The sequence below is a fragment of the Balaenoptera physalus genome (assembly GCF_965194825.1).
Source record: "Balaenoptera physalus genome assembly, chromosome: 12".
Lineage (NCBI taxonomy): Eukaryota > Metazoa > Chordata > Mammalia > Artiodactyla > Balaenopteridae > Balaenoptera > Balaenoptera physalus.
This window is the reverse complement of record NC_138897.1, coordinates 86146581-86173486: the sequence shown is the minus strand read 5'-3', so window position 1 is coordinate 86173486 and position 26906 is coordinate 86146581. Positions and strand designations below refer to the sequence as shown.

Here is a 26906-nt window from a genome sequence, read left to right as displayed (position 1 = left end):
TCGCCCCACCTGCCGCCCCAGCATGGCTGCTTCTCAGCTCAGCAGCCCTGGGATTTGAGGGTGAGCGGCCAAGAGCAGCCCCCTGCCTGGTGGGAACCATCTGCTGGCAGGCCGGGAGCGGGACCAGGTGTGCTCCGGATCCCTGGAGGGAGAGGGCAGACGAAGAGGAATTGCAAGACGAGAAAATGGTCCGGTAGCAAGAGCTCTAAGCCAGAGCTCCGGAGTCCCACCTTCGCCACTGATTACGTGGGGGGAAACCGAGGCACTGAAAGGTTGGTCAAGGTCACGTGGAGAGAGAGGGGAGGAGCTGGAATGACAACTCAGTTACACTCAACAGACATTTATTCAGTGTCTACAGTGTGCCGGCCCTAGGGATACATGGTAGAGATGCGCATGTGACTTCCCGCTGCCCCTTCCAACCGTCGCCCTTCGGCCCTGGGCTTCTGCTCCCCCTGCCTGCCTTGCTGCTGATGCTCAAATGTGCCAAGTGCACCCCTACCTTAGGGCTTTTGTATGTGCTGTTCCTTCTTTTTTTTTTTTTAAACATCTTTATTGGGGTATAATTGCTTTACAATGGTGTGTTAGTTTCTGCTTTATAACAAAGTGAATCAGTTATACATATGTCCCCATATCTCTTCCCTCTTGCGTCTCCCTCCCTCCCACCCTCCCTATCCTACCCCTCTAGGTGGTCACAAAGCACTGAGCTGATCTCCCTGTGCTATGCGGCTGCTTCCCACTAGCTATCTATTTTACGTTTGGTAGTGTATATATGTCCATGCCACTCTCTCTCTTTGTCACAGCTTACCCTTCCCCCTCCCCGTATCCTCAAGTCCATTCTCTAGTAGTTCTGTGTCTTTATTCCCACCTTGCCCCTAGGTTCTTCATGACCTTTTTTTTTTTTTTAGATTCCATATATATGTGTTAGCATATGGTATTTGTTTTTCTCTTTCTGACTTACTTCACTCTGTATCACAGACTCTAGGTCCATCCACCTTACTACAAATAACTCAATTTCGTTTCTTTTTATGGCTGAGTAATATTCCATTGTATATATGTGCCACATCTTCTTTATCCATTCATCTGTTGATGGACACTTAGGTTGCTTCCATTTCCTGGCTACTGTAAATAGAGCTGCAATGAACATTGTGGTACATGACTCTTTTTGAATTATGGTTTTCTCAAGGTATATGCCCAGTAGTGGGATTGCTGGGTCGTATGGTAGTTCTATTTTTAGTTTTTTAAGGAACCGCCATACTGTTCTCCATAGTGGCTGTATCAATTTACATTCCCAACAACAGTGCCAGAGGGTTCCCTTTTCTCCACACCCTCGCCAGCATTTACTGTTTCTAGATTTTTTGATGATGGCCATTCTGACTGGTGTGAGATAATATCTCATTGTAGTTTTGATTTGCATTTCTCTAATGATTAATGATGTTGAGCATTCTTTCATGTGTTTGTTGGCATTCTGTATATCTTCTTTGGAGAAATGTCTATTTAGGTCTTCTGCCCATTTTTGGATTGGGTTGTTTGTTTTTTTGATATTGAGCTGCATGAGCTGCTTGTAAATTTTGGAGATTAATCCTTTGTCAGTTGCTTCATTGGCAAATATTTTCTCCCATTCTGAGGGCTGTCTTTGCATCTTGTTTATGGTTTCCTTTGCTGTGCAAAAGCTTTTAAGTTTCATTAGGTCCCATCTGTTTATTTTTGTTTTTATTTCCATTTCTCTAGGAGGTGGGTCAAAAAGGATCTTGCTGTGATTTATGTCATAGAGTGTTCTGCCTTTGTTTTCCTCTAAGAGTTTGATAGTGTCTGGCCTTACATTTAGGTCTCGAATCCATTTTGAGTTTATTTTTGTGTATGGTGTTAGAGAGTGTTCTAATTTCATTCTTTTACATGTAGCTGTCCAGTTTTCCCAGCACCACTTATTGAAGAGGCTGTCTTTTCTCCACTGTATATTCTTGCCTCCTTTATCAAAGATAAGGTGACCATATGTGCGAGGCTTTATCTCTGGGCTTTCTATCCTGTTCCATTGATCTATATTTCTGTTTTTGTGCCAGTACAATACTGTCTTGATGACTGTAGCTTTGTAGTATAGTCTGAAGTCAGGGGGCCTGATTTCTCCAGCTCTGTTTTTCTTTCTCAAGATTGCTTTGGCTATTCGGGGCCTTTTGTGTTTCTATACAAATTGTGAAATTTTTTGTTCTAGTTCTGTGAAAAATGCCATTGGTAGTTTGATAGGGATTGTGTTGAATCTGTAGATTGCTTTGGGTAGTATAGTCATTTTCACAATGTTGATTCTTCCAATCCAAGAACATGGTATATCTCTCCATCTATTTGTATCATCTTTAATTTCTTTCATCAGTGTCTTGTAATTTTCTGCATACAGGTCTTTTGTCTCCTTAGGTAGGTTTATTCCTAGATATTTTATTCTTTTTGTTGCAACGGTAAATGGGAGTGTTTTCTTAATTTCACTTTCAGATTTTTCATCATTAGTGTATAGGAATGCAAGAGATTTGTGTGCATTAATTTTGTATCCTGCTACTTTACCAAATTCATTGATTAGCTCTAGTAGTTTTCTGGTAGCATCTTTAGGATTCTCTATGTATAGTATCATGTCATCTGCAAACAGTGACAGCTTTACTTCTTCTTTTCCTATTTGGATTCCTTTTATTTCTTTTTCTTCTCTGATTGCTGTGGCTAAAACTTCCAAAGCTATGTTGAATAATAGTGGTGAGAGTGGGCAACCTTGTCTTGTTCCTGATCTTAGTGGAAATGGTTTCAGTTTTTCACCATTGAGGACGATGTTGGCTGTGGGTTTGTCACATATGGCCTTTATTACGTTGAGGAAAGTTCCCTCTATGCCTACTTTCTGCAGGGTTTTTATCATAAATGGGTGTTGAATTGTGTCGAAAGCTTTCTCTGCATCGATTGAGATGATCATATGGTTTTTCTCTTCAATTTGTTAATATGGTGTATCACATTGGTTGATTTGCGTATATTGAAGAATCCTTGCATTCCTGGGACAAACCCCACTTGATCATGGTGTATGATCCTTTTAAGGTGCTGCTGGATTCTGTTTGCTAGTATTTTGTTGAGTATTTTTGCACCTATGTTCATCAGTGATATTGGCCTGTAGTTTTCTTTCTTTGCGACATCTTTGTTTGGTTTTGGTATCAGGGTGATGGTGGTCTCGGAGAATGAGTTTGGGAGTGTTCCTCCCTCTGCTATATTTTGGAAGAGTTTGAGAAGGATAGGTGTTAGCTCTTCTCTAAATATTTGATAGAATTCGCCTGTGAAGCCATCTGGTCCTGGGCTTTAGTTTGTTGGAAGATTTTTAATCGCAGTTTCAATTTCAGTGCTTGTGATTGTTCTGTTCATATTTTCTATTTCTTCCTGGTTCAGTCTCGGAAGGTTGTGCATTTCTAAGAATTTGTCCATTTCTTCCAGGTTGTCCATTTTATTGGCATAGAGTTGCTTGTAGTAATCTCTCATGATCCTTTGTATTTCTGCAGTGTCAGTTGTTACTTCTCCTTTTTCATTTCTAATTCTATTGGTTTGAGTTTTCTCCCTTTTTTTCTTGATGAGTCTGGCTAATGGTTTATCAATTTTGTTTATCTTCTCAAAGAACCACCTTTTAGTTTTATTGATCTTTGCTATTGTTTCCTTCATTTCTTTTTCATTTATTTCTCATCTGATCTTTATGATTTCTTTCCTTCTGCTAACTTTGGGGTTTTTCTGTTTGTGCTGTTCCTTCTGCCTGGAATGCTGTTCCTCCAGATCTTTGCATAACTGACCCCCTCCCCTCGTGGTCTCTGCTCAAATGTCACCTTCTCAGGGAGGACTACCCTGACCACCTTATCCAAACTGGCAAGCCCCTCCCGTGCCCTGAGGCTCCATCACCTTGTCACATGTTGGGTTGTCCAGAAGCAAACACAGCGTGTAGAGGGGAAAGCAGGTTTGAGAAAAGGGGGGAAGATCAACTGTTTTGGTTGACAAAGCCTTGTCCATACGAGCAAAGAGCTCTGCAGGCAAGTACTGTCCCCCAAAATGTCCCGAGTCAGCCTGAAATGTACCCCCCTCTTCTCGCAGTCACTGGATGCAGGTTGCCCTGGAAAAGGTGTGAGCTTGGCAAGGTGTCTTTGCGGCTCAGGCTGACCCTGAAGGAGCTGACAGGTGCGGGCTGTCTGCTGACCACCCTCCCACAGCCAACCAGCAAGTCCTTCTTTGTCAGGACACGTGGGTGGAGCATCCCCATGTCTACAGCATCCCTGATCCTGCTTGAAATCTCTTCCCAGCACTTTCCACCACCCAACACTGTATATAACTATGTATTTACTTATTATCTTTCCACACAACTCGACTCTTGTCTTCAGGAATATAAGCAATGGCTGTCTTGTTCTCCTTGCCTAGAACACTGCTTGGCATAGAGCAGATACCTAATAAAAATGTGCCCAATGAATGAATGAATGAATGAGTGCCTCCCACTGCTCCCAACTTAACAGGGAAGACTGGACAGTGAACGGTTACACTTCAGCATGGTAAGCACCGTCAAAGGGGATATCCCAAGGGCAATGGGGGGCCTCTAGCCCAGCCTGGGATGGGGAGTGTCCAGGGAAGGCTGCCTGACTCCAAGTCCACTGCTATTCCCACTTCACCAGGACAGGACAGGCGATGTGAAAGCAGCTGCCATTGCACTCAGGGCTCCTCCATCATCTTGATGTGTCAGGTACGGTTGCTTAACCATTTCATGTTTTTATATACTGCCTGTCCGACCAGGTTATAACTTCTCTGAGCCCAGGGAGCATGTCTTACATTTCTTTTTTTTATCCCCCTCAGTGGGAGTGTGGTGTTTTGTGCACCACTGACACTCACTGCATAATTACTGAATATATGAATCGGGCCTGTAAGGATGAAGCAGCATGGCTATGGGTGACTAGGTTTTCTGACCTCCAGTTGGGAGACAAGGTCTATAAAAATAAAAACGGCTCTCGCTCAGTGAGCGCCAGCTCCAGCCAGATACTGTGCCAAGCCCTTTGCATATATCACACTATCAGTTCTCATGGCAGCCTTGCAAGGTAGAGGTCTGAATATTGTCTCCATTTTACAGATGAGGAAACTGAGGCCCAGAGAGGGGAAAACATTTTCCCAAAATCACACAGTCAATATGTGGTCGAGCTGCCAGACAAGCCTGCGCTGATGCTCTTAACCATTACACTGACCTTTTAAGGTTAGCAAGACAGTTTTAAATCAGGATAGAATCATAAAACCTGGGTTGTGAGATCAAACATCTCCATCAGCCTGAAGTCACTAGGGTCTCTGGGTATTCAGGTCAGGGAGCATGACAAATGGCCACTCAGCCCCATTCATTCTCATCTCTATAGTGATTCCTGATGTCTTCTCTGATGTGTCACTGATTGTGTCTCCACCTGAAGAAAGAACCAGAAGCTGTCTCCCTAAGAGATTTATGTGACAGCATGAAGGTTGGGTGATTGCACCCAGATCATTACAAATATGGAAACCTGGCTTTCTCAGCACACAGCGTGGTATCATCCCTAGGGATTAGACTCACATTAGCCACACTTTGAGACTGATGTGTAAACCAGATGACAACTTGTTCATGTGCAAAGAGAAATTACTACAGTAGGGATTGGTTCAGAAAGTCTACACAACCAGTACTTTCTCTCCTGGTAAGAAGACCAGCCTGGGGGAATAAATAATAATCTGGTTTCATGATGCATAAACTCAGGACAAGGAGAGACAATGTTTAGTGGCAGCAGACTGAAATGGCTGGGAGCAAGCATTTCATGGAAAAGATAGTTCAGATGGGATTGTAACTAGTACGAGTCAATTGGCAGCAGTATCTGCATCCATCTTGTGGCAGAGATTTTTGGTTGTTGCCAAAAGGCCATTGTTAATTCCCTTTCCCATGGTTGCTTCACACTGTAGAGATTAGATAAACATACACTCACTTTCCTTAGAACTATGGGTGGTCATAGCTGGCCAATGAAACACAATGGCAAGTCATCTTAGGGGGTTCTGGGAAGATATCTGCCTTCCTGGTGAGAGGTACAGAGGCAAGAGAAGAGCTCACTGGTACTACCTCTTTCCCTCCCCTTCTTTTTGCTTAAGCATGGATGTGATACCTGGAGCTGCAGTAGCCATCTTGCAACTATGAGGAAGATGAAAAGCCAATGTGCTAAGGTTTATGGAATGGAAACCTTAGACGCATGGATCATTGATAATATTGTTGATCTGCTGCACCAAATCTGAAACTTCCTACATCCAGACTTCCCATTAGAGAAGATCATTAAATGTCTTTGTTGCTTAATCCATTGTTGCTTCAGTTACCTGTTGCATCATTACAAATCACTCCAAAATTAAGTGGCTTTAATCAACAACCATTATTATCCCTCATGATTCTGTGAGTTGACTGGGCTCAGCAGGGCAGTTATTCTCTCCACGTGGTGTTGACTGCGGTTGCGATCATCTGGAAACTCGACTGGGTTGAATGCCCAAAGGAGCTCGCTCACGTGCCTGGCAGTTGGTTGACAGCTCAGCCTTTCTCTGTATGGCTTGGGTTTCTCACAGCATGGCAGCTGGGTCCCAGAAGGGAGTCTTCCAAGTGTGCAAATGTAGAAGTTGCAGATCTTTTGCAGCCCAGCCTCGGAAATTACAGAGCATCACTTCCACTTCATTTTATTTTTCAAAGTAAGTCACAGGGTGAGCCCAGATTCAAGAGGAAGGGAAGGAGACATTGCCTCTTAATGAGAGGAGTGGCAAGGAAGTTCCAGCCACCTTTAATTGACCACAGTTATCAACCTGCTTTTATAAGACTTGTGGCTGAAAGCATATCTCTAAATGCAGCCTGGCAAAGATCAAGACTCCCTCTCCACTGGGACAACCTGCAGTGGCTACACTGCCAAGGTGGGCATTTGCAACTCTGTCCTTTAGGCCCCCATGGCAGATCATGATGGATACAACCTTGCTTTAAATATGTTAACACATTCAGTCACATGACAGACAAGTCTTGCTGGCCTAGGAGCCATTCTGTCTCTTTAAGGTGACCCTGCATTGCTCTGCTTTGATCTATAATATATTGGCTTCATGGTTTAACTCTCAGAAGGCAATCTTTACTTCTTGTGTTTTCCAAGTGCTTGAGAAAACATCACTGTAGCCCCCTAAACCTGGCAGCAATCTCCATCAAGATGATTATCCTTCTTGCCCTGTCTGTATTGTAGGGTCACTGAAAGAATCAGATGGGATGATGGCTGGAAAAGTACCTTGGAATGGTTAAGAGGGATTATTACTATCATATTCAAATAAGCATGTTGTGTTAGTTATGGCTTTTTTGGTAAAAGTGACATAAAACCCAATTTGATCCAGTTTATGCAAAAGGGAGAAAGGTTGGCTGGAAGTCTGAGGGAGTCTTTCCAGTTTCAGGCATGGTGGGATCCAGCAACTCAAACATCGTCAGCAGGACCTATTTTCTCTCCACCTCTTGGTCCTGATCTCCTCCAGGTTGCTTCATTTCTCAACAGGACAAGCTGCCAACAAGTTCAGGTGCATATCCTCCTAACTCTTTAAGCAAAACTCCTTCTCCTGACCATTACAGGTCCAAGTTGAGCAACATGCCCATCTCTTAACCAATCCTTATGGCTAAGGGCATGTAATGGGAAGGGGAGACACATGTTATGAAGTATGGGTGCTTTGACAGGTACACCGTGAGTGAGCAGAGAACACAGATGTGCAGAGAGAAGCAGGGAGTGGAGTGGTCATGGCGAGAAGTGGAAGAGAAAGACCGTGCAGCTCCATGAGGAAAGGGGGGGGTGGGACTTCCCTCCCTGGCTTTTTGTTTCTATCCTTGAGGAGAGAGTCAATCTTGGTAGAATACATTTAAAGAGACTCGATACTGATTCCAAATTTTCATAGCAAACTGGGGGGAAGAAAAAGGGTTTGAGTTGGAAATTTATCTTGAAAAATGAAACTAAAGCTTATCAACCTAACAAAATTTAGGTTACCATTTCAACAACACAGGAGTTCTTATGAAGAACGAAAAGTGAATTAAGTAGTAAGGGTTTTTTGGGGGTAATTTTTCTGACAAAATCCTTCACTTCAGCTTTGGCTTTCATAGCATGATAGCAAAAAGGTCATTTAAAAAAATATTCAAGGGCTTCACCAATTTTTCCTAAGGCCTTCTTGAATCTTTTGATATTTAAATCTTTCTCTTTTGAAGTGCTCACCATGTCACTTTCCTTGTCATTTTTTTTTTTTTCTTCAACTGTTAACTCTTTGGGGGGAGGGATGTTCGAAACATTGAATAACCGATATGACAGCATGGAATGATCAACAGTCACCACAACAGCCAGCGTGGCTGAATCTGTGGGTTCTGGCTGGGTATCAGTACTGATTGTTCTAAGACCACCAGACTCCCAGAGGTTGTCTGTGATTTTTCTGTTCTTTAAGCATGTTTCATCAACTTCATGGAATCCTGCACTTTGGGCAAGATTTCCAATCAAACATTTGCAGTTGGATTACACTGCATATGCACCAGGGTCAGACAGTCAGTGAGAGGCTGATTCTCTTTGATAGGACTCATTTGCTATAAGAAACAGCAATCCCTCCCAGGACATGTGATGGGCACTCAAAATTCAGGGGGTCCTTCAGAGAGACTAAGCCACAAGGAAGCTGATGTGGTAGAAAAGGATTCATGCTAATATTAATCATTAAAATTTTTAACAATTGATGTTGTACAATTACTGAAAGAGCTGGAGGACAACTTTTACGTCTCTACACAACTCCATCATCTCCAGGACTCAGATGATAAATACTCAATAACAAAGACCTCCTGAGTTTTGTTTGTGAACTAGCTTGCATGGATTGCCCTTTCTTGCAGGCAATAAGTCTTGCCAAAGACAGTCAGGATTTATGCATAGGGTCACCAGATGGTTTCGACAGAAATATCAGAACCACTTGGAAAAAATACGATGACCATGAATGGGTCTGATATTTTCTGAATTTGTTTCCTAAGTGAAATGCTCAAATATCAGCCTACATGGTTCAAACTGGAAATCCTATTTATAAAATTCAGGACAGATCCCTTACACAACTGTAGTCTTTAGCCCACCCATTCAGAGAGGTGTGGGGCTTCCCTTGCTAATCATGGGACAGAAAACAGAGTAAACACAGAAGAGGGAAAGGAGCAGCTGAATTGATGAATTCTACATCTCGTCTCTTTGCTGAGGCTTTGGAGTTCTGATCCTCAGACTTAGGGGGCAGGGCTGGGGTTGTTACAGGTCACTGGATATCTTCCTGGCCTCAGTTTTGAGGAACAACAGCAATTATTTCATGTTCTGCAATGCTAATTAACTCGAATCAGTCAAAGGCTTGCCCAGATAAGAAACAGTTCTGAAAATAGACTTGTGAATTCTGCAGACTATGAACTTTCCTTTATTAACATGTTAACACACATCCTTCCCATGCCTCAAGTCAAAGCTTTTTCAATCTTGGGAATAGAAAAGCAAGAGCATCTGAAGCTAGCAGTCATTGGCTCTCGAGAGTCTAGCGGTACAAAGCTGCAGTTCTACAGCCTGACAGGTGTGGATGTAAATCTTGGCTCTGGTACTTGCTAACTGCGTGACCTTGGGTAAGTCATTTAACTTGTGTGTGCCTCAGTTTTCCAATCTGTAAAATGAGGAAAATAATAGTATCTACCTCATGGGGTTGTTGTATTAAGTATAAATATTTTCAAGACCTAACACATAATGAATGTCTAAAAATTATTATGAATCTGACCCAGTGGGTAGACAATCTAGATTTCTTTCCCCTACTGGGCCATTATTCTTCCTTGTAGTAATAGCCCCTTGGGTTTCCTTGGAGTAACCACCCCTTCTCTGCTCAGGGTGGTTCAAGAGGGACTAAATTCACCCCAACTCCAGGGCTGAAACTATGTATTAGTTTGCTAGGGCTTCACAGACTGGGTAACTTAAACAACAAAAATTTCTCACAGTTCTGGAGGCTAAAGGTCTGAGATCAAGGCGTTGGCAGGGTTAATTTCTTCTGAGGCCTCTCTCCTTGGCTTGCAGACGGTCATCTTCTCCCTGTGTCTTCACATGGTCTTCCCTCTGTATGTGTCTGTGTCCTAATTTCCTCTTCTTGTGAGGACACCAGTCATATTGGATTAGGGCCCAACCAAATGACCTAATTTTACCTTAATTACCTCTTTAAAGACCCTATCTCCAAAATATAGTCACATTATGAGATACTGGGGGGTTAGGACTTCAACATATGAATCTGGGGGAGACAAAACTCAGCCCATAAAAATTTGTGACCCAGATCTGGCCAAAATATTTCCCTTCCCCTGGTCAGAGTGATTGATTCAATCCAAGACATTTGTTAAAAACTTAAGTACAGAGAATTTCTTCATTTGCAAGATTCTGTGTTGCAAAAAAAAAGTGTGGAATGGAACTGCTGGGGTCACCATACGGAAAAGACCAATATAGAAGAAAACATAACAGAGAGATGGAAAGAGAGAGACAGTCCTGATGTCATCATTTGAGCCCCTGGAGCCAGCTGAGCCTGAAGCTCGAATGACATTTCATTCATATAATTCACTAAACATCCCCTTTTGTGACTTTAGCCACTTCGAACTGGGTTTCTGTCACTTCCAACCAAAGAAGTCTTGCCTAGCATAGCCCCTACTTAGTTATTAAGCAGCTTGTAGATCCCAAAGAAACAGAAAGAAAAGGAGAGGATCGAGAGAGAGGACTGCAAAGTGGAAGGAATATTTACAGAAAAAACTAGGTAGGAATCATGAGCATATATTACAGGGGACGGGGTAGATTTAACAACAGATGTGTATTCCTTTCAGCCTAATGTAATAAATCTGACTGCACAGTACTTGAGGCAAGTAGTTCTTCACTAAACCACAGTCTTCTGAGAGGCAGTAATAGTATCTTGTTCAGATGCAATGTATCCCAAGTGCCTAGGCGCTCAAAAATATTTGTGGATTTGAATGAGCTTACTAAGAAATCTTTTGCATTTTATGATTTAACATAGACACCCTTTAAATAATGAATTTGCCATAGCATTATATTTGCAAACTCCCAGTGCACTCACTGTTGGAGAATTACACTGATAATCACACAGTTGTCGAGTATTAATTTTAATGAGGCCTAATAACTCAAAGAGGAAACTTTCAAGTGCATCCTCTCACCATTAGCTGACCTGTAACTGGCCCCTTCTTTACCCGTAAATCGCATTATAATTCTCTTTTGCAATCTGGAACTGCTTTGCTTGGGACCCATTACAGCCCCTCGTGAAAGAGGTTTGGGTGGGAGAAGGGAAGAAGGTATGTTTACGACATTGGACAGCAGCAGGGAGTGAGAAGAGTCTGGCCTCCTCTACTTGGCTAACGGCACTGGAGAAGAACCCTGAACTTGGGAGATGCTAAGTTTCTATCAAGCTGGTGGTTACCTGCCCATCCTCCCCTCTAGAGAGAGATTATTCCTTACCCTGGAAGATAAGTAAATGTCTCTGGAATATGGGGCTTGCTGTAGGTTTACTGCCCTACAAAGGCAAGCAAATATCCTCCAGGAAGAGAAGGGAACTTTCTTATCTTGGAATGTCTCCTGGGAGAGAGAGTTTCTCTATCTTCAGTTTGCTATTCAATCAGCCTTGAACGAAACTTATCAGTGTCCGTTCCCGGGAAGGCCCAGACCATACAAGAACCCAGTGAATCCAGGGAGAACTCTCTCCCAACAGACATGTGCGGAGGTGACGATGACACAGGATAGAAGGAATCCCTGGATCCCTGAATCACCAGATGGAGGAGAGCCTTTGCCACCTCACATGAGGCTTTATCTGAGCAAAAAATAAACTTCTGTGATGTTCGACCACTGAGATTTCAGGTCTCGTCTACTGTGGCAGCTAGCATTAATAATCCTAACAAAGATGACTTTAACATACATTGAACAAATTATACTTGTATGAGAAATAAGAGAGCTAGAAAATATACAGTAAACTGCAAATGACAAGGATGGGGTGGGATTTGGGAGAGGGTAGAAGATTATGAAGAAGTTGTCACCTTACTAGCGACACTGTGAAAGGAAACAGAATTTGAGAGACAAGCCACAGCCGTCCAGGACCACATCCCCCCCGGCTCAGCATATCCAAGTGTAATCAGCCCACCTCAGTCATGAGCATCCATACTGGAGCAAAAGCCGAGGATGACTTTCACACCAGTTTAGACATTTCCAGATCATCCTAAGCTCAATTACAGCTAAACCAATAACATGCCCCAAACATCATTATTGGAAAATCACCAACCAGGCCTGCTAATTGTATTTGCGGCCTCTTCACCATATTAGTAAAGCAATAAGTGCAGCATGATCTTCCCACGGGATAACTATTCACAAGGCCAATTTCCTTAGGAGGAGACTTTCATATTGCACCAGCTTGGAACTAATGCGTCTCGGGAAATCAACTGGCAGATCAATAACATTTGCAACCAGAAAATATTTGGAGCAAACAGTGGAGTATAGCCTGCAGTTGAGACCGATGTGATCCTTACCTGACACTTTCAAGCTGTCGTGACTCAGAACCTTTGGGGTCAATTTGGAGATACTGTTCACATTCCCTGGCAAGACAAAAAGAAGCCTCATTATAAGACTTTGCAACTCTTTCCTGGGAAGCTCACCATATTATCACTAAACTGAAAAAAGCAAACAACATTACTAAGCTCCTTCTGTGTTCCAAGCTTGACGCCTTGAGCAGTGTACATAGAAATAAGTGGTCTTTATGGAAGTCCGGAAGGAGTTCAAATTCCAGATCTGAAGCTTCCTAAGGCAGTTTTCTTTACTTCTCTGAGTCTCAATTTTCAAATCTGCACAATAGAAATAATAATACCTATTTTCCAAAAGTGTTTCGATCATTGAAGAGAAGGTGTGTAAAGTGACCAGCGTAGTGCGTGGCACACAGTAGGTGCTCACTAAATAGTTATTGCTATGACTATAAGTACCTCCTTTTAATTGAACTTAACCAATGTTCATTAAATGAATTAATGTTCCCCCTCAACTGGACCATTTGAGGGAAATAAGGAGTTTACACAGTGATCTAGATTGACCTCCATAACCCTTCCACCCAAATATAAAAGGCATCTTATTTTGTTTTTGAAGTAACAGAAAGAAATTGTCAGCTTCTCTTCTTTATGCTTTTTTTTTTTTTTTCAGGAAAAGCCCTTGATGTAACCTAGCATTCTACGAGTTTCAGATAAAGATTAAAAAGTCAATAAAAAAGGAAGAAAATACAAAAAGCATGGAGGAGTGAGAAGTAGTTAACAATTCATAACGTTGGGGTTACTTCTGAACCAGGCAGGCCTGGGACTGAATTCTAGATTGAGTACTTAGCAAAGGTGTAGCTTGGGGAAAATAACATAATGTCTCTGAGCCATCGTTTACTCTATGCAAAATGGAAACACCATCTACTTCAAAGAGTTAAGGCAAACACTAAATAAGATGATAAAATTTTAATGACTGTTAGTTCTCATCCCCTCCTTTTCATCTCCCATCATTATAAGGCTCAAATTAATTCGGTAAATGTGGATTAGGCACTGTGGTGGACACAGGGGATATGGTGGTAAACAAGACCAACAAGGTCACTGTCTTCACATTCCAGACCCCATTCTGGAGGAGAATAGATAAATTACTCAACCAACTCCACAAATCAATGGAAAAGTGCACTTGTAAGAAGCACTAGGAAGAAATTAAATAACATGTTAATGAGAATTTGCTAAGAGGACCTGGCTGAAATGTTAAGAAAGCCCTCTCTGAAGGAGGCCTCTCTTGCCCATTATGGGTTGTAAGCATATTTCCTAAGGGTGAGAGTCTGGAAAGTACCACTGAGAGAGTAAGCATGGGGCCAGATCATGCTGAGCCTCACAGGGTGAGCTACAGGGCCTCCACATCGTACAACCACAGGAGACACCAAGTACACTGAACACACAGCAGCGCTGGTAGGCAATATTCAGAAAGCAGAAACCACAAAGGACCAGAAGCATAAATAAAATATAAAGGGTGTAAGGGAAAGCATTCAGAAGAAAAAAAAAAATCATGGAACTTCCCAGTGCAGCTGTGATGGAAGAACTGAGGCAGACCAATATTCCCAACAAGTATAACTAGAAAAGCTGGATAAAATATTTACAAACGTTCAAAAATTCTATTTGAGGGCTTCCTTGGTGGCACAGTGGTTAAGAATCCGCCTGCCAATGCAGGGGACACGGGTTCGAGCCCTGGTCCAGGAAGATCCCACATGACACGGAGCAACTAAGCCCGTGCGCCACAACTACTGAGCCTGCGCTCTAGAGCCCGTGAGCCACAACTACTGAGCCCGCGTGCTGCAACTACTGAAGCCCACGCGCCTAGAGCCTGTGCTTCGCAACAAGAGAAGCCACCGCAATGAGAAGCCCGTGCACCGCAACAAAGAGTAAGCCCTGCTCGCCGCAACCAGAGAAAGCCCACGTGCAGCAACGAAAACCCAAAAATAAATAAAATTTAAAAAAAAAATTAAGGCAGGAAAGGACAGGGGAAAGGAAACAAAAAGAAAAAAAATAGTAATATTGTAGTTATAAAATCAAATATATCAGTAATTGTATTACATGTTAATTGATTAAACACTCCAATTAATAGACCTAGCTTGTCAGAGTGCATTAGAATAAAACAGTTATATGCTGCTTATATGAGCTACACCATAAACGTAAGGACACAGAAAGACTGAAAGTAAAAGAATGAAAAAACAAAAACAAAAAAAACACTAACCAAAAGAAAGGTGGTATAGTTAAAATAATATTAAGCCAAGTAATCCTAAAGTCAAGATGCATAACTAGAAATAAAGAGAAAATTTTCAATAAAAAGGTTAATTTGTGGCGATCGTATTGTAACGCATACAACTACTGGATCACTATGCTGTGCATCTGAAACTAACAGTGTTGTAGATCAATTATAGTTCAATTAAATTTTTTTTTAATTTAAAAAAGTTTTTTTTAATTAATTTAAAATAAAGATAAATACAATCTGATTTTTTAAAAAAATAAGTATAGTGCTGAATTTCTTAGCAGTCACAGGTTTTCTGGCTTAATTCCACAGTGGTCAGAGAATCCTTGCTGAATAATTCCAATTCTTCTGTATTTTGACCATTCTATGTTTTGAATCATTTTATGATTGAACACTCTATATACCTTTGAAAATAATATGTATTCTTTCATTGTTTGGTATAGTGTCCTATAAAAAATAATATAAAATAAAATAGATTTTAAAAGGTTAATTTCACCAGGAAGAGATAGCAATTTTACATTCACATGCACATAATAGCATACTTTCAAAATACTCAAATCAAAAAACTAAGAAGAGGGAATTCCCTGGTGGTCCAGTGGTTAGGACTCCACGCTTCCAATGCAGGGGGCACAGGTTCGATCCCTGGGTGGGGAACTAACATCCCACAAGCCGTGTGGTGTGGCCAGTAAACAAATAAATAAAAAGAAAAGTGGAAAAATCCATAGTAATAGTTGAATATTTTAACAACCTCTCTCAGTAGCTAATAAAACAAGCAGACAAAAAAGTGGTAGGAGTATACAGATGTAAGCAACACAATTAATGAATTTGACTTATTTTGTATTAGAATGTTTAACAATAGATTGGACACAGCTTTTTAAAAAAAAGGATTAGTGAAACAGGAGAGAAGTCAGTATAAATCATCCACTGTACCAAGGATAGCTGTATATGTACACATTTTTTTCAAGCGCACGTGGAACATTTACCTAAAATGGGTCATAAGATAAATTTAAATAAATTTCAAGGATTAATATTAATCAGAATATATATTCTAACTATAATGCATTTATGCTAGAAATCAACAATAACTTTAAAATCTTTTAAAACCTGCCTGGAAATTAAGAAAAAGTCACAAAGGAAAGTAGGAATATTTTGAAATGAATGATAATAAAAATAAGACATATCAAAAAGTATGGTAAGTAGCTAAACCTCTAGTTAGGCAAAAACTTACAGCTTTTTTTCTTTTCTTTTTTTCTTTTTTAATTTTCTGGCCATGCCTTGCAGCATGTGGGATCTTAGTTCCCCGACCAGGGATCGAACCTGTGCCCCCTGCAGTGTAAGCACAGAGTCTTAACCACTGGACCCCCAGGGAAGTCCCACAGCTTTAAGTGGATATATTAGAAAACAAGATAGGATGGAATCAATGATATAAATATCCATCTCAAGAAGTTAGAAAAAGAACAACAAATCAAACTCAAAGTAGAAGGAAGAAAATAACAAAGATAAAAGCAAAAAATCAATGAAACAGAAAACAAACTTACAATAGAGAAAATCAACAAAGCCCAAAATTGGTTCTTCAAAAAGGCTAATAAAATTGATAAATGCCAATCAAGATCCTATGGGCATTGAAAAGATAACAATATGATTATAAACAACTTTATACCATTAGAATTTGACAATGTAGATGAAGTATGCAAATTAGAAAAACACACCTTACCAAAACTGACGTAAGAAGAAATAAAATACCTGAATACTTCTATATCTATTAAAGAAATTGACTCTGTAATTAACATTCCCACAAAGAAATATCTAGATCCAGATATCGAATCCTTCCAAGCGTTTAAACAAGACATAATACTGACCTTACACAACATCTACTAGGAAATAGAAAAAAAAGAAACATTTCTCAATTCATTTTTTAAGGTCAACATAACCTTGATACGAACACCTGGATATCAAAACCTGACAAGGAAACTATAAGAAAAAAAAGTACAGTCCAAACTCTCTCTCAGACCCAGATGCAAAACTCCCAAACAAAATATTATCAAATCAAATGCAGTTATACATAAAAAGGATGCTAGATCATGACCAAGTTTGGTTTATCCCAGGACTACAAAGTTGATTTCACATTTGAAAAGAAATCACTATAATTGTCCACATTTATGGAACAAACGTCAAAAGAGAATACAGAATGATCTCAACAGATAAAGAAAAGCATTTGAAAAAGTCAAATACCCATTTATGGTTTAATCTTAGCACACTAAGATACTTTTGATAAAGGGTAGCTACAAAAAACTAGCACCAACATCACATGTAATGGTGAAATATTGAAGATTTTCTCTATGAGGTTGGGAATGAGTTAGGGATACCTATTACACCACTTCTAACCCACCATATCAGAAGTTCTGCAGACCAGCTGTTCAGCCCATGCTCTCTGGCAACTTCCTCCGCCACCCAGAGGTGGGCCACTCCTATAGGTCAGGTGTGGCCCACATCTTCCTGTTTCTCCATCATTGGTGGACTGCGTATTTCTGTGGGGCCCACACCTTCTCCAAAGAGCTCTGAATTTCAGCCTAGGCAGTGGGGATGGGGGCCCTTTTAAGTTTCCAAGCATCTTTATTTATTCACTATCTCTTGGCCCCAGGGGTAGTAACAACTTTCTGTAGTTGCTCCTGCTGTACCCCTTTGTCATCTTCTATCCTTTTAAATAATGATCCGCCTTTTTACTAGTCAACACATTTTTATATTATATTTTCCCTATTCAAATTACTGGTCCAGCTTCCGTCTCTTCATTGGACCCTGACTGATACAAGACCTAAATTAATGCAAGAATAAATAATATTCATGGATTGGAAGACTCAACATTCTAAAGAAGTCATTCTCTCTAAGTTGAACTATAGATTTTAACAAAACCTCAGTCAAAATCCCAACAGGTTTCTTTTTGTTTGCATTGATATGCTAATTCCATGATGTATACGGAAATAAAAAGGGCCAAGAATATCCAAGATAATCTTGATGATGAACTAAGTTCGAATATTTATACTTTCAGATATTAAAAACTATGATGAAGCTACAGTAATTAAGACAGTGGGGTAATGGTGCAAGGTAGATGAACAGATCAGTAGAAGAGAATACAGTCCAGAAACAGACTTATAATATATGGTTACTTGATTTATGACAAAGAGACCATTGCAGTGTGGTAGGGAAAGATACTATTTTTCAAAACTGGGGCTCAGTCAGTGGAAATCCACATGGAAAAAAGAAAGTATCTTGCTTCACACTATATATAAAATCAATTCCAGGGGGATGGTAGACCTTAAATGTAAGGATACAAAAACAAAGCTTCTGAAAAATAAACCTAGAATAAGCAAAGATTTGTTTTCAACAGGACCTACAAAACACTGACTAATTTAAATGACTGATAAATTAGACTTCATTAAAATTAAGAACTTCTGTTCATTAAACTCATCAATAAGATACTGAGGAACTGCCAAACTGTTTTCCACAATACTTGCACCATTTTATATCCCTGCCAGCAATGTATGTGTTCCAATTTCTCCGCATTCTCTCCAACACTTGTTCTTTTTCTTTCTTTTTTTAAATTATGGCCATCCTAATGGATATGAAGTGGTATCTCATCATGGTTTTGATTTGCATTTCTCTAATGACTCATAAAAAGGAATAAATTACTAACATATACTACAACTTAGATAAACCTTGAAAACAGTAAGCTAAGTGAAAGAAGCCAGGCACAAAAGTCCACATATTATATGACTCCCCTTATACGAAATGTCCAAAATAGGCAAATCTATAGAGACCAAAAGTCAATTGGTGGTTACCAAAGGATAGGGAGAGACGGCAATTGGGACTGGCTGCTAATAGGTATAGGATTTCTTTTTAGAGTGATAGAAATGTTCTCGAATGAATAATGGTGATGTTGCACAACTCTGTAAATATACTAAAAACCACTGAATTGTATACTTTAAAGGGTGAACTTTATAATATGTGAATTATATCTCAATAAAGCTGCTATTTTTAAAAGAACCTAGATATGAGCTCACTGCTCAGTCGACTTTGTCTGCTTGCTCTCACCTGATATTCATTGTCTGTAGAACCCTTAAATATATTTTGGTTATTTTGCTCCTTAGTAAATTACATGTGCTTATTCTTCTATAATAAATCAGTTTGCAAATGACCAAAGAAATTTTTTCTAAAAAACATAGGTCTTGTTTTTAAGAGAATTCTTTTAAGTGTCCGTGGATGTAAAATGATGTCTTAAATAATTGAAAGTAGTTTTTAAATAATATTAACCAAAAAATAGGTGTGATGAAAACATTTAGTGGCGGTTAATCTGAAAAAAATAGGTTTTAAATCATAAAGTGGCCCTTAATTGACCTGCAATAACTGGCTTGTTAAATCCCAATTAAATTATTATCTGAAGCTCTTTTTAAAAAAAGTAGAACTCCTAAAGATTTGCAGGAAAAAAATTAGTTAAGTCCAAGAAATAGCAATGAGAGTTGGATACTGAACCAATTGTTGAAGAAGCCTAGAAACTTTTGCATTACTCACTTGCCCAATGTTGTTTAATAAGAACTTACTGGGCCCTTGCTATGCACTAGGCATTGTGCTGGATGCTGAAAGCACAGTGTGAAGCAAGGAGACAGGTGTCTACCCTCTTGGACCACACAGTCTAGCCAATGGCACTGCCCAATAGAAAGAGAATATCAGCCACATCTGTAATTTTAATTTTCCACTGGCCACATTAAAGAATTAAGAAGAAATAGTTGGAATCATTTTAATAATTTATTTAATTTACCCCACTATATCCCAAATATAATTTACCCCACTATATCCCAAATATAATTTCAACATATTACAATATAAAGAATTACAAATGATATATTTCACATTCTTTTCTTCATGCTAAGTCTTTGAAACCCAGTGTGTAATTCACACTTAAGGCACAATCTCAAGTCAGACTGGCCTCATTTCACATGCTCAGCAACACATAGGATGTGACTAGTGGCTACCATGTTGGACAGTGCAGTTCTAGCTGTATTACTATCTCATTTTTGTTTTCTTTCTCTTTCATTCTATTTTCCCTAATGTTCTCAGTATGTCATTCGGACCCTGGCTTTGAGGTTAGAATTAATATGGAAAATAGGGCCTGCGTATGGAAAAGTACCTATTACCATAAAAACTTTACAATAAAAATAGCAGTATTGTCACATGATGTACTCATTTAATTGCCCTATATTTGGCATCTTGTTGGCTGTTGCATTGTTGGTACCAGGCACACAATAGGTGTCAAAAAATGCTTATTGAATGAGTACAAGTCCTGTGAGTTTCCAAGTGGGAGGAATTCCTATAGCTGGAAGGGGCTGAGAAGACTTCTTAAAGGATTTAGTCATTCATTCAACAAATATTTTTTGACCAACCACTATGATGGGTTTGAACTGGGTCTAGATGCACCAACAGGACTAGAACAATGTAAGTCATCCTGACTAGTTGGTTCACCATGTTGACCCAACCACTGCTTCATAGACTTCAGTCCTTTTTCAAGGACTTTAACAATTTTCACCAAAAACCACGGGCACTATTGTGTATCTCCTTAAATCGACTCACATCTTTTGACTTAGGAAAATTCTAACATATAAATTCAAGCATATAACATAAATGTAAAACCACTATCCCTTGCCATTATTAACAACAACTACCAAAAAATAAAAACAACATATCCAGTGCTATTAAATTCTCTAAAGGTACCGTTGCCCACTGGAGACTCTCAGGCAATGGCCTGGTTTCCTTCCTTGTTCAAAGGTAGATTAGCCAACACTAGAGAGGTGTTAGAAACATATTAGTACCTAACGAATACCATCTCCCTGCCATAATCAGTAGGTAAGGCATTTGAAAAAAGAATAGCTATGTGATTCAACTGTATGCAACGTTCAGTGCTGCCTAAAGTCATCCTGTGCGTAACCAGCGGTACACATACCACATTCTGTTCCAAGAACATGAACGGCTTCCAGAAGGAGACCAGGCAGGCGGCCTGTTTTATGATTCAGTGAACATGCCACACTTGCCTATAAGCCAGACTCTGGAAGATGTCATTACCTTTGAGGAACATCCTGTTTCCAAAGCAAGCATACTCTCCTCTCCTCCCCTGCAGTTGGAAGATACACCAATGTTCACAGTGCAGAATAGCCATAAACTATATTCCTAATGTGAAGTCTGGCTAGAGCTTGTTTTTAAGGGAAGCGGTACGGTGTTTCGGTTCAAAGCCCAGGCTTTGGAGTCAGACACACCCAGACTGGCATCAGTCTCTGCATCCCTATGATGGCAGTCAAGTGACTTAACTTCGTTAAGTCTGTGCGCCTCATATGTAAAATGGGAATAATAGCCCTTGCTTACAGAATTATTGTGAGGATTAAATAAGATGGTATGCCTGAAGTACCTGGCACAGTCCTGACAGTTAAAAAACATTCCAAAGTGTTTCTTGTTGCTGTTGTTGCAACTGCTGCTGTTATTCAGATGGAAATCCTTTTGTATCAACCAGAGAAGCAAAACCTCTAGGAGATAGATAGATAGATAGATAGATAGATAGATAGATAGATAGATAGATGGTAATGTACATATATACATATATACATATACACATATATTTTCATATATTTAAAAAATATTTTTACGTATAACATATTTTAAAATATATATCTCTACATAGTTATATATATGTAAAACAAAAGGGATTTGTTATAGGAAATCGGCTTTATGCTCTTGTGGGAGCTGATTAAACAGTCTCTGAAAGGCTGTTGTCTTCACATCTAATGCTGCAGCTTGATGTCCTTGGAATGGGCAGTTGGAAAGGGACGAGGGATGTAAGGTGGGGAGAGCAAGAACGTGCTGAAACACCACGAAACCCATGACCATTCCTGTTGCGCCTGGTATAAGTGCTATGAGTGTCCTGAGGAAGCTGGGCCCTTAGTCACAGAGCTGAACACACACACCCAGCCCAGGAGTCAGAGGCACTGAAGCGGGAGCCGCTGCTCACGTTGCCCCCAGGATGATCAAGCAGATCAGCAAGAACACGCGTGAGCTACAAGTTGTCTGCTGCTCCCCTGTGGCCTCCAGAGCTCCCAAGAAGCGCCCTGGTGGCTCACCCTCATTGGAAACACACACGGAAAGGACTGTGGGGACTGCAGTTCATACTAGTCACGTTGATGGATGCATTACAAAGCCACCACACCATCCAAAAACAAAGAATTCCCACGAAGGAACTTTCACACTAGAAGGAGTTTTCACAGGGGAGTGCCAAGGAATGTTACTTGCACCACTATGGAACAGTGTTTTGGGGCGTAACTGACATGAATCTTTCTCTCCCTCTCTTTCTCTGTCATGTATCATTCATGAATCTCTATGCACTGACACGGAAAGATCTCTGAGACCTCTTGTTAAGTGAAAAGAACTTGTCGTAAAGCAATATGCCTAAGAAAATCCCCCGAGGTTAAACATACACGTACACACACACACCAAAGAACAAAGCTGTGTACGTGTACTCAGTGTATGTAAGTTCACAGAAAATGAAAGGCCCAGAATGATACATGCGTGGCTTACGGTGTTCATTTCTGGAGAGGGGGAGAAAATTGGGATGGTGGCGAAGGGGATCTTTCCCTTTCCCAAATGACTGATCCACAAACATTTTATTTGGACTAAACAGGTTGGTTTATTTTTTAATCGTTGCCAACACTTAGAAATCACAAGATTTCACATAAAAATCTCCAGTCCTGGATTTTTTTAAATTACAAGTTCTGGTAACACTAGGCTCCCTCCCATGTGGCAACACTGGGCTGGAGCTGAGTGGTAGCTGATACCCTGGATGGAGCACAGGTGCTCCAGGTCCCCACAGTGGCCAAAATTTGCTGCCTGACCCATTGCCTTCCCATCTCTTGTTAACAGAACCCTGATGCTGTTCATCTCACCTGCTGAGCAGCCACGTGTCCCAGGTGACCCTCCCAGCTCCTGGGTGCAGGTGTAAATCTTGATTGGCCTAAGTCAATTGCGGTGGGCACACGTCCCTGGCCAGGGACCTGCTTAGGCTTAGACATGTGATATAATCCTGGCCAAAGGGCCTGGGGGTGGGGCTTCTGGGAAATATTTCCCTTATCGATTACAAAAAACAAAACAAAACAAAAAAATATATATATATAAAAATCAACAGAGGAAGACACAGACTCAAATTCATTCACTGGAATGGCAATGTGGAAGAAAGTTGACTTTTTTTCCTGCTGCTGAATTAGTCACTCTGGAACTACCTCCCTCCAGAGTTCTCATGATACAACATAATTTTTTCCTGACATTTGAACCTCTCCCGGCATGGCTTTCTTTTACTCATAAACCGAAGCCTCCTAACTGATATAAACTTACGCTCAACCCTGCTTGGATCTCTGGGCATACAACTCATCTCTCCCCAGACATGCCACCAAGATCCTCATCTTCATGTCCTTATTCTGCTTTAAGCATCCTCCCTCATCCCCCCATCCTTAGATTCCTGGCTGGCAGATTCTTAGTCATCCCTAAAAGTCCAGGTTAATTATCACTTTTTCTCCTATAGCTTCCTCAATCTCCAGCTCCAGGCCAAATTAATTTCTCCTCTTCCATGTTCCCATAAATTGCTCCCAAAATTTCCATTTTTAGCACTTTCTTCCCAGAACTTTGTGAGTCTATCTTCCCAGCTGTATGCTACACATACACAAACTATGTCCTAGTTCCTAGTTCCTAGATTCCTGGAAATCTGAATTCCCAGCAGAGGTTTACAGAATCCAATCAATGTCTTGGTCGTTGTCCGTGACCTCCAGCCTCCCCACTTGTTAAAGAATCCTGAGTAGGATTCAGTCTAAAGACAGAAAGAGGGATTCTAGGACCCTTTAGCCTCCTTCTAGCTCTGTGACAATTTTAAGACTCCCAGATCATAGGAAGCAGAATAATAGAAAACTATCTGAAGATTATGTTTGCTAAGGATCCAGAGAGCTACGTTCACTTATTTATTCATTTATCTCAATAAAGATTTGCTGTGCATTTACTACTCTGTGCCAGGCATTGTGCTAAGCACTAGGGTTACCATGGGAAACAAGACAATTGGCCAAGCCTTCATGAAACTCAACCCTTGGTGGGAAACAGAGACCCCCCCAAAAAAATCATGTGATAAATGCTATTAAAAGCTAGGGGCATATACCCAGAAGTGGGATTGCTGGACCATAAAGTAGTCCTATTCTTAATTTTTTGAGGAACCTCTATACTGTTTATCCATAATGGCTGCACCAATTTACACTCCCACCAACAGTGCACAAAGAAAGGCACTTTCATCCACATCCTCCCTAACACTTGTTATCGTTTGTCTTTCTGATAACAACCATCCTAACAGGTGTGAGGTGATACCTCACTGTGGTTTTGATTTGCATTTCCCTGATGATTAGTGATGATGAACACCATTTCATATACCTGTTGGTTATTTGCATGTCTTCTTTTGAGAAATGTCTACTTGGGTCCTTTGGCCATTTTTTAATCGGGCGATTTGGGGTTTTGCTACTGATCTGTATGAGTTCCTTACATATTTTGAAATACTAATATCTTACCCAATATATGGTTTGCAAATAGTTTCTCCCATTCTGTAGGTTGTCTTTTCACTCTGCTGATTGTTTCCTTTGCTGTGCAGGAGCTTTTTAGTTTGATGCAATCTCACTTGTCTGTTTTGGCTTTTGTTGCCTGTGCTTCTGGTATCACATTCAAAATATCATTGCCTAGACATTAGCTTGATTATAGTGATTATTTCACAATGTACGTGACCATGAGCGCAAAGAAGAGTTGCTTAGCCCAAGCATGATAAGTCAAGAGATTGCTCCCAGAGGTATGTTATACAAGATAATAACTAAAGGTTGCAGAAAGGAGCTTGGAGAGTATTCCAGGTAGAGGGAAGAAAGTGTGCAAAAGCACAGAGGTGAGATAGAACATAAGAAGCTTTAAAAAGTTCGGTTTGGATAAAACACAGAGTGCAAAGGTGGCTGAGAAGGTAGCAGAAAGTCACATTGCAAAGCATATGGTGAAGCCATAGTAAAGCATTTGGTATTCATCCTGAAGGCAATGGGGAGCTATTTAAAGTTCTAGGCGGGAGAGTGGCACCAATTTTCCTATTAGCTCTCTCTAACTTGGTGTGGAGATACGTTTCAGTTAGCCTGGAGGCAGGAATACTAGTTACGTGGAAGAGGATGGTGGTGAAATATTTGAAGGTGGAAAGAACAGAAGCACACAGCACTTTCACCAGAATTTAGAACACTGCACAGCTGCAAGTCACTTCCCCAACCTGGGTAGACACACCGACACACATGCGTCTACACTCTAACGCTGGTGTTATTCAAGGAAAGTCTGAAGAAACTTACCACATGTTCCAAGGGGCAAAGACAGACAGAATTACATGATCAAATTGGGAAATACTGGGTTAACAAAGTGAAGCAGATGTCTTTACTACAGGCCATCAGAAAACCTTTGATATGCAACTGTGAATTTGCTAAAAAGAAGATACAATACATGATGTTTTTCACGTGTAGTTGAACATGAACTGCTTCTCCTTCGGTCTTTCCCATCTCAGGAGATAGTACCTTAATCCACTGAGACCAAAACTCCTCTTTTTTCCTCACACAGCACAGCAAGTCCTGTGGGCTCAACTTTCAAAATAGATGCTAAGTGCAACCACTTGTAACCACGTCCACTGCTACCCTCTGGTTCAAACCACCATCTCTCACCTGGATCAACGCTTCCGAAATCAGCTCCAGGCTCCCACTCCTGCTCCCTACGGTCTATCCTCCGCACAGCAGCCAGAGTGATCCTTCCAAAATGTAAGTTGGATCACGTCATTTTCCTGCTTAAAACCGTCCAACAGCTTCCCATCTCATTCAGATGAACATTCAGATGCCTTATCGTGGCTCCCGGGCATTGTGAGATCCGGCCCTGCCCACCTCGCTGACCCTCTCCCCACTTCAGCCCCTGTGAGCCACATTCCTCTCTGCTGTTCCATGAACCCACCAAGCACATTCCCATCTCAGGGCTCTGCACTTGCCCACCCCTAAGGAATTGTTTCTTCTCATCATTCAGGTTGCCACAGACAGAGGGACTTGGCCTCATTTGTTACCGTGTCCCCATCATCCAGAATAGTGCTAGGCACATGGCAGGAGCTCAAAAAGTACTGAATGAATGACTAAATTTGTATTTGAATGGCATGGCACCCAACGACTCACTATTCTGGAGCACATTTGGCTGGATGAATGTGATAAAATATCTGTCCTCTTGCCACTTCCCAGGTGAGAAGAAAACACACAAAAACCCAAATAAATAAAAACAAGTCACCATTCTTCCCTTTGGTGTGCTGAAACTATTTCTTCACAACAGCTTCAGTTCATTTTACAGGGAGAAAAATGCACAGCCCAACTTCTGCAGGTTAATTCAAAGCTCCAGTATTAGCTGACATATGATGGATGCTACGTAACAGCCCTTGTCGGTCTTGTGTCTTTGGCACAGAGCTCTATAAATATTGGAGGGAAGGGACAGGAAGGGAGGAAGAACTGATCTATCAGGTCAAAAGGTCTGGCTTCTCACTGCCTGGAAAGTCCACTCCTTGGCCCCAATTGCTTCATGCCAACCCTCTGTATTTTCCAGGTGCCTTTGAAGATCCCAGCACTATGATGAGCCCAAAAGAACACAGAAGACAAAGAGCCTCAAGTTGGATCCTGCATCAACCAGAGGTTAGAAGCAAAATTCAAATCCCAACACAGTCTAATCGTAATCCAAGCACAGTCATCTCTCTCTTGTGAATGATCTCTTGCTAGTTTGGGGGCTTTGGACAGATTATATACATTTTGAGCCTCAATTTGTTTATCTGTAAAAGGGAGATATTAATCTTTGCCTCAAAAAGTCATTGCAAGAATTTAATACACACAAACATCAATGTGCTTAGCAGAATCTGGCACACCAAGTATCAAAATGATCCACTGTTAACAATAATATTATGGATGTTCAAAGTCTCAGTTTCCACAC

General features: G+C 40.8%; 1 protein-coding gene across 17 annotated transcripts in view; it reads right to left on the bottom strand.

The window, feature by feature from the left end:
- The window catches only part of SUDS3 (SDS3 homolog, SIN3A corepressor complex component), a 370845-nt gene that overhangs the window by 207671 nt on the left and 136268 nt on the right, over positions 1 to 26906 (bottom strand). For 12 of the 17 annotated variants that reach the window (XR_014251702.1, XM_082416843.1, XM_082416832.1 and 9 more), the window contains one exon: positions 12569 to 12634. Coding sequence is in view for 12 of the 17 variants with exons in the window: in XM_082416843.1 (XP_082272969.1) it covers positions 12569 to 12634 (66 nt within the window). In the remaining 5 variants the exon portion in view is untranslated. Of the gene's footprint in view, positions 1 to 6750; positions 7281 to 12568; positions 12635 to 12732; positions 12881 to 26906 lie in introns of those variants that run through there. The other 5 variants (XR_014251699.1, XR_014251701.1, XR_014251703.1 and 2 more) reach the window with 2 other exon arrangements.